The sequence below is a fragment of the Cyprinus carpio genome, chromosome B15 (assembly GCF_018340385.1).
Source record: "Cyprinus carpio isolate SPL01 chromosome B15, ASM1834038v1, whole genome shotgun sequence".
Taxonomy (NCBI): domain Eukaryota; kingdom Metazoa; phylum Chordata; class Actinopteri; order Cypriniformes; family Cyprinidae; genus Cyprinus; species Cyprinus carpio.
In genome coordinates, this window is record NC_056611.1 from 16,105,890 (window position 1) to 16,122,566 (window position 16,677).

The 16,677-nt window shown below is 35.7% G+C and overlaps 1 protein-coding gene across 4 annotated transcripts; it reads right to left on the reverse strand.

Moving 5' to 3' along the window:
• Positions 1 to 794: 794 nt before the first annotated feature.
• LOC109103267 (sodium channel subunit beta-3-like) lies at positions 795 to 14,659 on the reverse strand. Of its 4 annotated transcripts, XM_019116650.2 has the most exons (7): positions 9,272 to 9,557; positions 8,840 to 8,938; positions 7,518 to 7,687; positions 7,203 to 7,437; positions 5,168 to 5,306; positions 3,720 to 3,801; positions 795 to 1,957 (listed from the first exon to the last, which is right to left on the reverse strand). In XM_019116650.2, exons 2-6 carry the CDS (start codon positions 8,892 to 8,894, stop codon positions 3,738 to 3,740), a joined length of 663 nt encoding a protein of 220 aa, XP_018972195.1. In that variant the 5' UTR covers positions 8,895 to 8,938; positions 9,272 to 9,557; the 3' UTR covers positions 795 to 1,957; positions 3,720 to 3,737. The 4 variants fall into 4 exon arrangements, with proteins under 4 accessions (XP_018972195.1, XP_018972197.1, XP_042595392.1 ...); XM_019116652.2 differs by lacking the exon at positions 3,720 to 3,801 and having other exon boundaries at positions 9,272 to 9,558; XM_042739458.1 differs by lacking the exons at positions 795 to 1,957; positions 3,720 to 3,801; positions 9,272 to 9,557 and adding exons at positions 3,986 to 4,540; positions 14,511 to 14,659.
• Between the last annotated feature and the right edge of the window lie 2,018 nt (positions 14,660 to 16,677).

Consider the following 16,677-nt stretch of genomic DNA (forward strand, 5'->3'; position numbering starts at 1 on the left):
ATCAGCTATGAAATTACTTTAGGAAACATGATCAGCGTTGTAAGATTTTTTTTTTTTTTTTGTATATTACATGCATGTGATTTATAAGTGCACGTGATATAGGCAGTGGTTCCCAATCCTGGTCCTGGAGAACCCCCAATACTGCACGTTTTTGATGTCTCTCTTATCTGACACACATTTGAGGTCTTGGAGTCTTCACTAATGAGTTGAATCAGGTGTGTTTGAATTAGGGAGACATCTAAAATGTGTAGGGTTGGGGGTTCCCCAGGATTGGGAACCACTGGTCTATGGGAACTGTAGCTGCGTCCCAAATGACACAGTATACACTATGCACTTTTACACTATGTACTTATGCACTATGTACTCAACCATGTAGTGTATGAATTATATAAGGTTATTTTGTTATTCATAATCGGAGTCTGATAGCCCCTCCCCCTTCGTTACGTAAAAAAAGCTGTGACAGTTGAGTGCATAAAGTTTACATTCCACACGTTTTTTCGGTTAAGTGCATCATCCCGGTGTTTAAAGTGCATTTTTTTCTTTTTTGGAATTTTCAGTGTGAACGCACTACTCACACTATTTATACTAAAAAACGTCACAGAATAGTGCATAAGTACGCACCTTGTGATTGTCTAAGGTGTTGAAAATCTAGCATGCTTTCTCAAAGCTTTAATTTAAAAATAAAAAGTGTGTGTGTGTGTGTGTGTGTGTGTGTGTGTGTGTTTAGCACTCAGATGACATGCCACGTGTTAAGGCTGGGGGAAAAGGACTCAAAATAATAAGCAGTCAAGACATTTTTTGGAATGCATCTGGTTTAATATACATGACAAGCTTGAGCAAGTGATTAGCAGCTCCATTATAACAGGGTAGAGCAAGCGCAGTGTTTCTGTGGTGGCAATTGTGACCTATATAAAACAGTGCAAAAGACAAAGTTAACAGCGACAAGCCGGCACCAATAGAAATAAACCATGAAAACTCCAAATCTATAAAGTCATTATAGCAACAGTGAAAAAAGAAAATACAAACACATAGTCAAGTGTTATTTTAACAGCTGAATAGATTGTGTTACTAGTTCCAACAACTGTTTACAGTCAATCTGAAATGAGTGTGTAGCGTTATAAAGCAAGTGTTCAAGGTATACAGACCTCACTGCTGCTGCTGAACATCACTGAACAATAACAACAGGTTAGGCAATGTGGCTTCAGTACAAACTGCCATTGTTGGAATAATGTAATAATTATGCCGTTCAGTATTAATCTGGCTTTAATGCTGCAAGATCATTCAGAAGACAAACTGACTGCTATGACCAATGTAAACACTAATGACACCATGGGTTCAATCACACTGCTGTACACAGTATGTCCTCATTACAGTGGTTTACCTGCCACCGTTTCACTGATGATTGATTGCAAAGTGGCAAAGCTGAGTTTTTTTTTGTTTTGTTTTTTTAAATAAAAAGCAATAAAAACCCAAATACTACAATGGGATTCCTTGTATAGAAAATACAATAAAAACCAAGTCTAATTGGAATCCAGACTTATCTTCATCTATTGCTATCAAAAGAGTAAGAACAGCGTATACCAAAGAGGGAAAGGCTCACATGGGCATTGTGACAGTAATGATTGACATTTGGTTAAGAAAAGTGCGTCTATAGGCAGTATGATAGCTCTCCAGCTCTGGGCTGCTGTATTTGTGTCTCTACTAAGGCAAAAGTTGAGGACGGACACATACAGATCCTCATCAGTCTGAGATTAGACGTGTGTTACTGCTGACCTCCAGTGAGGCAGCGGGAGATAATGAAGCAGTCGAGAGTTTGTTCCACACATCACATTATCAAGACAAGAGGGATTTGATTTGGCAGGTTTCCTGGTTTCTCAGAGCAGCTCTTGGGAGTGTCAGAACAAGATAAGTGCCTGGTCTCCATTTTAAACTGGTCACTATTAAGAATCGTCAGTACCTGAAACAAAAAGCAATGTCCAGATTTGGTTAGCTGAGATATATTGCACCATAAATCCTAATAGTATCTGAATTAAAATGTTATTATTAGATAAATGGTTATTAGAATTATACTTGAGAATTATTAGAATTCCACAAAGATGTTTTTTATTTTTTAAATTAAAAGGCAGCTATTCTTCCCAAAAAAAAAAATTTCTAAAAAAAAAATAAAAAAAAAAAATATATATATATATATAATATCTACACTTCCACACTACTCAAATCATGTTTCTAGAAAATTCCACAGGGTTTTCTATTAGAAGAGCCCCACCAAATTACAAATCACTCCAGTTCTGGTAAAACATATTAGATGACACTAAAGGAAGCTGCATAGAAATGAAAAAAGTAAATAAAAAAAGAGCAGTGCAATTTAGAATAAATGGATCCATGTCATATCACATCTATCAATGCATTCTCATATTCCGAATCACTTTACACAATGTAAAATTATCGATCAAGGAGATAAAGAGTGCAGACCCTGACCTCAGCATTACCGCGGCTGTACTTTACTTCTCACTGAATTATCTTGAGAGATCAGCTGTAGTTAGTAATTGCTTGGACAGATATGGCAATGAACAGAAGAGTGGCATGTGTCTTAGTGAATGGGAATGAAAATCCGGTGATGATAAAGGGGTCATGACATGAGAAATCAAATTTGCCTTGATCTTTTGGCCTTGTCTTTGTACTATTAAAGCACCCTGCAAGTTTCATAGCTTAAAACCACCTCCTCATTATAAACAAAGCATTTATTTAATCATGTTCCAAAAACGGCTCGTTTGGCATCATAGTGTCACAAACATTTGCATAAACATTGCCTCCAGAGCAAGACATCGATGAATAGTCATCTTCTTACCATAGGCCCCGCCCACCGGCACTCAGTCGCTCAACAGCTGACACTTGATTACACTGAAGGCGAGTGCCGCGTTGCGTCAAAAGAAAATAGAAATTACAATCACTACCGAAAACTCTTTGTCTACAATGGATACAGTATACAGATGCACATTTGCATTCTGACGCAGTCCACGGACTTAAGTCTGCCGTCAATAGTACCAATGGAGTTAAAGAACGTTCACTTTAACACGTTTGATTTAAACAGCTCTTTTGTGTCATTGTACAGATATCAGAAGGATCCCAGCGCAAGGAACAAGTGGTTAGTTCATTTTTAATGGCATCCTGGATTGTGTCTTGAGGATTGCTCAAAGCATTTTGTTTTGAGTGTCATGGAAAAATTACAAAAAAACATTTGTTGAAAGATGAAACAGTACTAGATCTGACTGCAGCTGCATCACAAACAGTAAGTAAATGATTTCATAATGCTTTATCTGGAAATTACAGTTTTTTTATGTTGTCAAAATAAATTTAATAGCGAGGGGCCGTTGATACGGGTTCCTATGCTATGACGTTAGCCAATCATAATAGTGACCGATTACTGACAAGCCTTAAAGGACACACTTCTTAAAACGGGTCGTTTAGACAGAGGGACAGAATGAGGGTTGAAATTTTAGGCACATTTTAAATATGCTTTGTTTGTTTTTTGTGCAAAAAAAGTAAACCTCAAGGAACATATTAAAATAATAATTAAAAAAATCATGTCATGACCCCTTTAAGAAAGGATGTGAACAAGAAGAAACAGACAGCGATGGTGGAAGGGTTCTAGTCAGCTACTCGGGATGAGCGGGGAATTGTTGATGATGTTTCTAACTGAGAGGGAAAATCAAAAATACCGTAAAGGTGTGTGACTTTTATTCCGTTACAGCGGGGCCCGGGTTTTCTTTATTTTCAGAGGGAATGGCTAAGTAGTCTGTCCTGTAGACAAATGGGTACAAAAGGAAAAGGCAAAAACTAAGAGTTGAGGGTGCACTGCGGCACCAACTTAACCAGGACTCCTACCATCACCACATTAAAGCAATTGTTCACCCAAATTATAGCTATTATTTTTGTTTTTACTCATCATCATGTCATTCCAAATCTGTATGCCGTTTTTTTTTCCATGTAACACAAAATTATTTTTAATGCAGCTCTTGCACAATTAAAAAGTGGAGATATTCCTACCTCATCTAATCCTTAAATTTGTTAGGGAAACCTGATGTATTTTGGCTGAGCCATTTATTTAAAAAAATTAAAATATAACAAATTATAAAAAATATAATTTAATACAAATATATATTGCTGTCTTGAATAGAAATTTAATGTAGATATTAACAGATGAAGCATGTTTTAGGTAAACAATTCTTTTTAGTGTGCCATATAAAGGCTCCGATATATACAGATAGACCCTTAAAATATAATAAAATTAATTTAAGTACACATTTAAGTCATCATTCGATAATAATCACTATGTGGTCATTGTATGACAATTAGTGCAATGATTCTTCACAAATGTGTTTTGCTGGAGAGATTAAAAAATGACACCATACAGGTCTGGAATGATGTGAGGCAAATAAACAATGACAATTTATTTTTTGGCTGATGTATCTCTATAATATTCAGTGACTCTGATATTGAATACTCGATGCTGAAGTTTGGGGATCTCCGTGTTTTTTTCCTGCTGGCAGAGTGAGGACAACAATATAACATCACATATTCATATGACTGACAAACAAATCAAGAAGAAATGACTGACAACAAATTAAACTGGTAAAGAAAGTGTAGAAAGAAAAGTAAAGTTTAAATGGCCCAATGCTGTGTCACATGACAGTAAGATCAATGAGTATCAGTTTGGAATCTGATTACAACAGGTACTGTAAGGCTGACAGGCCACCACTTTATTTTCCATATGCTCTGCATGACTGATAGGATTGAGTCACACTAATGCACACTTTTAAAGCACTTATGCCTATTAACCATATCGGTGTGTGTGCTTGCCTGTGTTTGTGTGTCATGGTAGTCTATCATGCATCCAGCAACTCAATCTCCTGAATACAGTGTTAAATTTATCACTAATGATTGAAGCTTCAAGTTAGTTGATGTTGAATGAATGTCATGTCAGAGTAAGAATATATTTTATCCTACTTTTCCATGGAGAGAATTGAATAATTTAGTAAATATAGATCAATTTTGATGGATGAAGGAATAGTTTACCCAAAAATAAAAATTGTGTACAAATATTATAACCTCAGGTCACCCAATATATAGTTTGTTTCTTGAAGACACGTGATAATGTAATACTCACGCAGTGTCCTGAGCCAGCTCCTCAGATTTGGAGATCTTTCTGTAGCAGTAGATCATTTCCACCAGCAACCAGAATGTGAGGAACACTAGCAGCACATACATCATGATCTTGGAGTACAGCGCTGTGGTGTCTACACTCGCTGAGAAAATGAAAAAAAATGCAATCAGAGGGAATTTTGTACAATTAATTGAGCAATCAGAGAAGGCCTGTTGGACTGATATGGTGCCACTAAGGATGTCTGTGAGGAATTCATCCAGAAAATGACAGTCTCAAGTGTACTGAAAATGAGGACAAAAGTGCAAAATGCATGAGTGGGCAAGTCAAAATATAGCTGATCTGCTGTAATGCATTAGGAGAGTCATTAAAGCTATTTCAGGTCACCAGAAAACTATAACCAAGTGCAACTATAAGTCACCTCAGAGATGAGCAGTCATGCTTTGCATCCAGGTGGTACTTTACATTTCTGATTGAATGGTTTCTAACCACTTTTTTGCATGTTTTTTTTATATTATTATTGTTATATGAACAAAAGCATATCATGCGCAAAAGATCTGCAGAGAATCCAAATGAATCAGCTGCTGGTAAGAAAATGTAAAAAAAAAAAAAAAAAGATTCTAATTTAAAGGGGTAGTTTGCCCAAAAATGGAAATTCAGTTATTTACTCAGCCTCATGTATTTCCAAATTTGTATGACTTACTTTTTGGAACTTAAAATTATTTATTTTGAAGAGTGTTGGTAACCAAACAGTTCTGGTTCCCAATGACTTCCATTTCATGGATATAATTGGAGTAAACCAAAACTATTTGGTTACCAACATTCTTCAAAAAATATTATTTTGTGTTCTGCAGAAGAAAGTCAGTCATACAGGTTCGGAAAAGCATAATGAGGGTAAGTAAATGATGACTGAATTTCCATTTTGGGGTGAACTATCCCTCAGTAGGTGTTTATTAGGCAGAAATTTCATTTTTCTGCCTGTCCCTTAGAAGACACATTACAGTAAATCATTTGCATGCAAACACAAAACCACACAATGAAACAAACATGCTCCGATACTTCATGTCAGCTTTCCCTTGGAGGACAATAAGACTCAAAGGTTACATGACATACTGTAAGACAAGTAAACTGTCTTTTAAAGATCAACGCAAAGTGATTGCATGATCAGAGGTTCTCAGCTTCACCCTTCAGAGCAGAAGCCCACCCACGCTGATCTGATTATATGAATAATTTATCAACAGAATGTTCTGCATTTAAAAATGGGTTTTAAAAGGTGAGAACCACTGTATACTGTACATCAATGATAGTGCAGCGCATGTGACATTTTAGAGAATACAAGTGCATATAATTCTACAAATCTTGTACAATTGTCAAAAAGGACCTGTGATCAGATTATAAAGAGTATATTTACAAAGGTCTCATGCACTGCAGTGAACAGATCTAAAATGGCATTGAATGTAAAAGCAGAGTTGTACTGTAAGTTTGTGGTTCTGGAAGGCTGCTTGCAATTCAAAAATATCCTCTAAACCCACCACTTAAATACAACATTGTCTATTTCTATCTGCGAACCGAGACACTCGCAGATAGAGATGATGCATTGCGGTTGCATGATTAAATATAGACAAATATACATGAGGTAAAGTATATTCGATTGAAGTGAGAGGAAATACTCTGCATTCAGCAATCTCAGGCATCCAGAGAATAGCATACAAACCAGAATCTTTACATTACCCCTTACAACACACAGAGAGGTAAGTGGCTGCTTAGATAAAGCCCTGAAAACAACTTCCTGCCTTCCAATAAGTAGGCTTAAATAACAATAAAAACAGAACAGAGCACAGCATTACTAGAACAATGCAAACAACACATAAGGACACAGTTACTATATTGAAGGAAGGGCAGTACTGAGGTCAACAGTATCTGATTTTTAGGTTACAGCATGTTTGGAAATGGCCTGCGGTGCAGCCATCCAATTCACACTGTAGAGATGAAATAATCAGATCGAATATGGCGAGACGTAGCAGAGTGTTCGCTCACTTACCTTGCATTTTTACCTTCAGTTCAATTGTGATTTTCTTGTTGGTGGTATGCTTGAATGAATCGAACTCAAAGAAGCGTGACACCTCACATTCGTATGTGCCAGAGTCACTTGCGCTGACATTTACAATGCTAATGGAGATGTCCTGCAGGTCCTTGCTGCCGTTCCATGTCAGACGGCCCTTCCAGTACATTTCTGCATCCTCTGGCTCCTGCGGCTCGTGATCATACTGATAGATCTGCATAGAGGAGATGATTGTGTGTCAGATGTGCTCATTTTTAAATACAATGAAATGCACAAGCTAAGAGGTAATCTCACAAGCATTCTTCTGTAATCTGACGCAGAACCGTTGTAGAACCAATCCACTTTGGTCTTGGCAGAGATCTCTTCTCGTTTCATGCAGTAGATGCAGGTTAACTTCATAACACCGCCTACGGTTGCCTCTGTTTCTGATGGCACATCCACACACACCAGTCTGACCTCCTGAACTGCAGAAAACACACAAAGTATTACCACACACACTGCATCTCTCATCAACATGTAGGACATCCAATCATGCCCTTTGGAGTGAGAAGTTAACACCTTTCCAAAAACGTAGCTTCAAGCTGCATATACTTTATGGAGGTCCATTAAATCTGAGGCAGAGACTTCTCAAGGGAGCACCAGAGAATGAGAAAGAGAGACAGAGAGAGATCATTATCCATTACAAGCTCCAATTCCAGAAGGAGCTCAGAGCACTCCCGACGCCCGCTCAGATGAAAACATACCTTATTGCTGCAGACACATGCTCAGTATTGGCGGCAGAGAACGCCCCATTGAGCAGAGTGATGTGAAGATTGTTCTGGAGTGTTCGCTCGACTGTGAACATAACCTCTCTGCCATTGTTGCCATCTTACATAACTCACAGCCTCAAGCACAAGCTGTCAAGACTGATAGCGCCTTTTCTGTTTGAAGGGTCATATGGGCCAATGGAAATGGCAAATGTAGTTGTCCATCCCACAAGCACAGACAATGTATAATAACGATGACTAGTTGTGACATATTTCACCACTAGTCAAAGAATGCGAAGTTAGTGGTAGATGAAATTCTATTTTAAATCTCTTAATGCTCTGATGACACCAGACTGCCACAATCTGTCAGGAGATGCAGTGTGAGTCACTGACACTTATGGGACCGTTTAGAGCTGAATCAATGCCATCTCTGTATGGGATCATGTATGTTTTTTTAACAGATATGTGAATTTGTAAGTCACAAATAAGTACCTTACATACTGTCTGTACTAATGTTCTGTCCATATAACAAAACAAAATTATAATAATAATAAATAAATAAATAAATTAATTAATTAAATTTATACATACTGAGTTCTGATATTCTGTAGTGCTTATCACAATCACACGTTATCTTAGAAATTACTTTAATTACAAAAACTCTTATGCTTATTATTAATATGATCAGTTTAACACATATAAATGGTATTAAATTTCTGAAAAAATGAAGACAAGATTTTGCAAAACACACTCTTAATATTACCATTACTGTATCTCTCTAGCATTTTCTTTCCTTATTTTTAAAGGGCAAAATGGTGTGTGTCGTCATTTATTATTCAAATTATTCATTTAAAAATTCAAAACACTTACCAGCAAATATGAAGAGCAATAGCAAATGCAACACAAGCCTCACATGAGTTGACATACTGGGAGATCTAACAACAGGGCGGCGTCTCAGATTGAGTCTTCCTAAGGTTAGGGAGAGAAAAGAAAAACCGTCACTAACTTGATTTAGAAGAGGTTAAAATGCTTATATATATATATATATATTTATATATATATATATGTGTGTATATATATATATAAGATTCAGATGTGAACACCTATTGAATATGGGTTCATCATCACATCACGGACAGCGCGGTTGTTAATTTGATTACATTACATTTTACTTCAGATGTTTACATCACTAACAGAGAGACGTCGCAATGAAATGGCAAACTCGGAGCTGATGTTCCATACAGGTCTACGAGACGGAATGAACGTGTCGTGTTTCTCAAGAGAAAGTTTGAGATTTCTTACCGAGATGCAAACATCCGTAAACGTCTTTAACTAGAAGCGGTTCCGTGGTGATGCTCGTGAATCTAAAGACCTGTGGATCTTAATGAGTCCTGTAGAAAATAAAGAAATCCAGCGCCTCAACAACGAGCTCTTTCAGAAGATGTCAGTGACAGAGAATGATTACTGTTTCCTTTTGTTTCCTTTTGCAGCCACATGAGCAGTACAGATGCTCCATAGTCAAACCTCCGCTGCTGTAGAATAAGAGACGCCTGTCTTTGTTTTCTTACTAAATAGCCACTTACTCATGACAGACATGCTCAGTGCGCATGCGCCGCTGGGTCTACTTTCAACCTGACTTCTACAAACGGGCAATCTTACAACGTGTTTCGTTGACAAAAAGTTGCTATTTTGAGCATACTTTTCATAAACGTTATGTTGCAATTGTCACGTATTTAAAATTTTATAATAATTGTATATCTTCAGTAAATTTTTTAATCACAATATTGGCTGGCGAATGGTTTCATGTTTGGTATGACACCCTTTAGCATTATATATATATATATATATATATATATATATATATATATATATATATATATATATATATATATATATATATATATATATATATATTGATGTGATTCATAATGGTTTTATTGTTTAATTTAGCTGAAAAGCCTAATAGAATGTTTAATGGCAGGTTTCATTGTGACACAGTATGACAACATTCCCCTGCCATTTTTAATAAATGTTAAAGTTTTCAATTAAATTTGAAAGTTTTTAATGAATTGTATCAGTGCAATTGTAGCTAAGTAACTTGTAACTCATTACTGTTGCTGTATCATTATTGTAGCTAAGTTTGTAACTTTGAAGAATGAACCCACCTTAAACTGTATTAACTGATCTAAAAAGGGATCTGGATTGTTCTATTCAAGGCCGATGCAATAAGTGATTTGTTTATAGGTGGCAGTGGAGTCCTCATGTCCTGGCAACTCACGCAACAGAAAGTGACAGATATGAAGCCAAGATTTGTCAGAGCTCACAAATTTAACATAGATCACTGAGTTGTACTCTAGCATCCAATCTTCAGTCATCATATTGTCTCTTCTCCCCTCAGAAACAACATCCATCAACCCTAGCGGGAGCAGCACATCGTGAGCTGTATGCATCTGTAGGCTTCAATTGTCTCCGCTTGAGAACAGCATTTCATCATTCAAACCCACACGCTGGTCCTACTTAACCTACGCGTGGTCGGGGAAGCAGCTTCATCGCAATTACTGCATTTATTACATGAGTCACACCGAATCTAACCTTTCCAGTTTGCAGTCACCGCATGGATGATGACTGTTGAAGAAACTGACAAATGCAAAATGGCATTTTGAAACTTAAAAATGTGGCATATGTTCAAATGAGACCAGAAAATTACAGCACAAAACTTGTAGACTGCATGGATATTAAAGGAATAGTTCACCTAAAAATGAAAATTTGCTGAAAATGTACTCACCCTCATCCAAGATGCACATGAAGATGAGTTTGTTTCTTTAGTAGTTTGGATTCTCATTCTGACAGCACCCGTTCACTGCAGAGGATCCACTGGTGAGCAGTTGACGTGATGCTACATTTCTCCAAATCTGCATTTTGGATGGTCTGAGAGTGAGTACATTTTCAGCAAATTTGTATTTTTGAGCGAACTACAGTATGCCTTTAAGTTGAAGGGGCCATGAACTGCCTTTTTTTATTATCTTATACTGTTCTCTGAGGTCCACTTACAATGTTATCAAGATGTTCACATCACAAAACATAATTCAGAAGTAACTGCTCACTGCTATGATTGGCTTACAGTTGTGTATATCTGACAGCCTACATCCTTCACAGATGGATGCTGCAGTGATTTAGGTTAAAAACCAGTGGCGGCTCCAGGATTTTTTTGTCGGGGGTGCTAAGGAAGGGCTTAACAGTTCAGAGAGGGTGCTAAAAAAATAATTAAAGTAATGAACTAATGAAAGTAATGAACACTTATAAGCTTCTGCTATCTAAATAGCATGCAAATTCAGCCACCTTGTGTTTTTTTTTTTATGTACAGCAGCTTCGGAAAAAGTCACATTTTACATTTTTATGGTATTAAACTTCTCATATGCCACTGTTATTAGTAATATAACTTCTAATGCCAACTGCCAAATATGACAATTTCTAAACGCACATAGAAAATCGTTTGGTTTCTGCGTAGACCTGTGTTTGCCGCTCTCATTATTTACACTACGTGCGCGAATCGGTGGGTGGGGCTAAACAGGCAGTGATGTAGAAGCAGGCATTGATCCTCCTCTGTGCAGGCAGAGTTTTTGCCATACTATTATCTCATGAAGTGGCACGGTTTACAAACTGTCGTTTTGGCACATTGGCTTCAATATAAGCTGTTTTTAGACTAATGTGAAAGTTTATAGCACAATGACCTCTTATATATCAAAAGATCAAGGGAATTTTGATTTCTCAGTTCATGGCGCCTTTAAAATGCTTTCCGTAGGATATATAAATTTTGCACATAAGGACAAACACTTAGGCCTAATGGAAAACATCTGAGAATTAGGATTTTTCCAACACTCCAGTAATCCGTCGGGTTTGAAATGCATATATGCAAATGCTTTATCTTTACGCTCACGTATGCAACAGTATACATACTCCCATCTTGCTTTTCTATAAAACAGATTCCTCTTCTTTACAGTACCACTGGGAAGGATAATATGTTGAGATTAGATCCCTGTTTGATACTAACACAAACGTAAGATTTGTGTCTAATCTTACAATGAGAAAGATGACGATTTAATCTTGCTAAAGTAGTAATGTATAGGAACCCAGTGAAGCTTAAATCCAAAGGTCAGGATTATAGGTTTCATCATTGGGATTATGGCTGCTTTATTATGCCGACCTCTCAGGAAGAGAACACATGGCTCATAGACCTAGAAATTATTTCTACACACAGCACAGAGACCATTTGTTTCCACCAGCGCCAGATGCTTTCCAATCTATTGCGACTCTTGATTAAACAATGAAACAAGAAGTAAATTGTGTAAGGGATTGAAAAGGATGTCTCTCAGCGAGGTTCATCTGTACAGTGCTGTAATACAGTAGCGAGGGAGATGTTGCCAGCAGGCTTGGTCTCAGCACAGACTAAAAATGGCAGGCCTGCTGGTTGCTATACCCACGATGCAGGGAAACCATGGCAACAGCAACGCAAAATGACAGTATGGAGAGAGCAGGCCAGTGTAATGCTTTCATCCAGCAGTGGAGGATGAAACCCTGCAAGTCTGTTTATTATAGCAGTATGTTAATATTTGTATGAATAAATAAATATAATTGAAAATAATAAATGAAAGTTCTATCTAAACTATAAGTCCAAAACTTTAAAACTTCAATAAAAACCTGGGGTTCCTATTTAAAGCTGAAAATATAAAGTTTTAGGATATTTGTACATTTAAAATATGAAATTGCATGTCATAAAAATACAAAAGAAGAAATACACAAAAGAAGAATACAATAAAAATATAAATAAAAAAAATAGGTCACTAATCAAATAAGCACATTTCTGAATCTTACAATCTTAAAATGTGATTAATTTGTAATTGAACTTTCAATTGCAAACTGAAACTGTTATGATAATCTAATTTGTAATGAAGAAACTATTAAATAATAATAAAAAAATAGACAATTTCAAAACAGTTAATTTAAACTCAAACAAAGATTGCCTTTAAGTTCAAAACTTAGTGACTAGATTATCTCAGAATGATCTCAGCTTCACACTGAGGACCTGCATGATTCTCAGAGAAAAGACCTGTCTGAAACACCGTATACTGAGTAGGTCAAGAAATACTGCGGCTGTTATTTGAGTCTGCAGAAACTGGGCAGAGCAGTCTCTTTGTTTGCTGCTGAAGTATTTACCAATTAAAGGATTCCTTTCAACTTTTTAGAACAAGTTTATACAGATGACAAAGATTGTGTGTTATTCTGACTGTGCTATTTCAGGCCTCTTACTATTGCAAAAAAAAACAAAAAAAAACTGTGTTTGTGTGTGTTTTAAGCATTCTTTTTTACTTTCTACTGACAAAAACTAAATCTTCACTACATCTATGCTTTGAAGTTTAAATGCAATCACAATCAAAACCTGGCACATGCCTCTTGTAAATTATTTCCATCAGGGAACACTTGCCACATCCTACAGCCTCATCCTACTCCATCTCTGTTTGAAACCATCTCCCATGAGGAAACACTCCAGCTTTTTAAACACCTACTGCTGAACTGCCTCTCCATACAAACCTCCAAAATATCTCTTCTGACCTCCTCCCATCAATCTCACCTCATAATTCCATTCTTGACCAGTGGCTCTGCTGCATCAGGTTTTAAAACCTCCCTACAGACATTATTTACCAGCACCATCAGGTCTGCTTCTTACCCAGCATGCTAAAAGATCTGGAAAGGGCTGAAAAATCAAAACTGGACAGACAACCAAACATTTGGATCTGCAATGCACCTTACCAGTACTGTTATCAAATATTATTGATGAAACTATCAAAGTTTTACCATCTTTATGTTCTGTTAAGTGTGTGGCAATGTTTCCCATTCCATGGTCTTTTGAAATAAAGAAAGTACAGCAATTTATGTAATGATGCACACAAAATAAATAATCATATCTCAAGAGGATTTATACATACTGCACGGAGAGTTCACATTCGTTATCACTGAATAACAACCAAAAGCAAGATTGTGCAAGCCATTTTCACACATCACTGGACTCGAAAACAAATGCCTGTCTAACACTAAAGGAAGTGTGGTATTATGTGCTACATTACAAACCTTTCAAATGAAATCTCTCTGCTTCAGATGATCTCTGGCCCTTTATTTACTGGTGTAAACCATGTAAAATGAAGAAATGCATTTCTAGAGACCTAGAGCAATTTCAGGTTTACTACATGTATTTTGCTCAGTCTGTTAAACTACAGGCAAGTGAAATATGGCACCCTGTTCTATTAATTGATTTATTTTTCCAGTCCAACTTTGTCTAATGTATTTCAGTAGAAAAGTTATCCAAAGGTGATCTAAGTAATAAGCTCGAAAAATTAGTTTTTCTTTCTCTGTCAGTTTTAATGCAGACAGATACTTGTTATTTACTAAGAGGCATTATCAACAGTTGTTTCTAGAAGATCTACAAATGGACACACTTTCCATTTAAAACATTTATATGCCATGAATAATAAATGACAACACTTACAGGAAGAGGCTCCCTTAATGTACATATCAGTGGATCTCCAGCCCTATAACAGAGGAGAATATTTCTGCAAATAAAACAGTGGTCTCTGTAATAAGCGACACTGGACTGTAGACTAGATTTCAGACTATGAGTTTATTACTCAAGTGGAGTGCTCTCAGGTATTGCAGCTGTCCTTTTGTAATGAAGAGAGCCAGGACAGAAATAGGCATGATCACAGCTACCTCCTCCAGAAATATAGCATGACAACCTGTTCATAAATTATGTATATTAAACAAACACTCAGAAAAACAGCAAAGCAAAAGCAAAATCATTTGCATTTCCTGAAGGAAATACAGTGTTTGCCAGGCAGTAAAAGTTTTTGTTATACTAACAAGTAAACTCTAACTTGATATGCACAAATAATAATAATAATAATATTGTTGTTGTTGTTACAACTCCAATAATAATAATTAGTATTTAAAAAAAAAAATAATGGGTAGTGTCATTGTTGTTGCTGTTTATATTAGTTGTATGGATAAGAATAACATAATAATAACAATAGTAATAATAATAATTATTATTAGTATCATTATTAACAACAACAGTGAACATTATTGTTGTTGCTGTTGTCATTGTAGTGACAACAACAACAATAATGTTCATTGTTGTTAATAACTATAATAATAATAATAATGTTGCTATTGTTGTTCTTAACAACAGCAATGATAATAGTAATTGTCGTTATTATTACTGATTGTGTTGTTGTTGTTCTTATTGTTGTAGCTGTTATTCATATTAGTTGTAATGATGATGATAATAATATTTAATGTTAAAATAATTATAATTAAATGAAAAAATTAAGAATAAATATTTATAAGCTATAAAATAAATTTAAGGTCAAATCAAATCTTAAATCAAAACATTGTGATTAATTCATAATTGAACTTTCAATTGCAAACTCATACTGTTATGATCATAATTTGTAATGAAGAAACTATATTGAATTTAAATGACATCCAAAAATGCAAAATTTCATTAGTGGTCAATTTGAGCTCAAACAAAGATTGCCTTTAAGTCCAAAACTTCAGGTTTAACATATATAAATAAATAAGGAATGTTATTTATATTAGTTGCATGGATAATAATAACATATTAACAATAACAACAACATTTGTTGCTTCAATTGTTAATATAGTAATTGTTGTTATTATTGCTGTTGTAGTAACAACAACAACAATAATGGTAATTGTCATTACTGTTGTTGTTAGTGATAATAATAATAATAATAACAATTATAATAAATATTAATATAATAATAATAATAATGTATTATTTTTAGCCTGCAAAAATTAAATCAGTGTCAGTAGAGGATTTTAAAACTTTATAAGCTACTTTTCTCAAAAGCATAAAGTCCATGGGCATTAAAAATGAATGGCACATCTACAGTAGGAAAAAAATCTAAACATCTACAATACAGTCTGAATGTGAGAGTATTATTCTGTATGAGGGCCTTGCAAACACTGCATCTACTTCAGCAGCAGTTCGTGGAGTCAGGTATGTTAAGTGGAAAGTCCACCCTGGATGCTGCGTGGATACACTGTTTGTTTAATCTAAAGCGATAAAGTCAGACGGCACACAGCCAATGGAACCTTCTTGAGCGTATCAGCTCAAGGACAGAGAGTTGTAACACTGACAGCAGCTGATGACAGCCAGCACTCCCCCTCCCTCCCAATCTGTTCACAGTCTGTTCCCCCTAGAGGAAAAGAGTTTAGCCCGGCTCTGAGCATGAGCGTGCATGAACTGTTAGATTATTGACTGGAAAAGCCCAGATAAAACATGCCACACATATTACAGCTCAGAAGTGCATAGCATGTTTAATTAGTAACATTTTCCCTCTTCTTGTACTGACATAAGAAATAACACTTTCATGATGATGTTTGATGTGTTTTTATACATTTTGATTTGAAATCACGTTCAAATGAATGATAATTAATAAAAACATACATAACATTCAAATGTTTAGGTTAGTAAGATTTTTTATTTTTTATTTTTTTAAAGAAATTAATACTTTCATTCAGCAATGATGCATTAAACTGATCAAAAGTGACAATTCAAAAGACTTCTATTTCAAAGAAATGCTGTTCTCTTGAATTGTATGTTCGTTTAAGAATCCTGAACAAAAATGTAT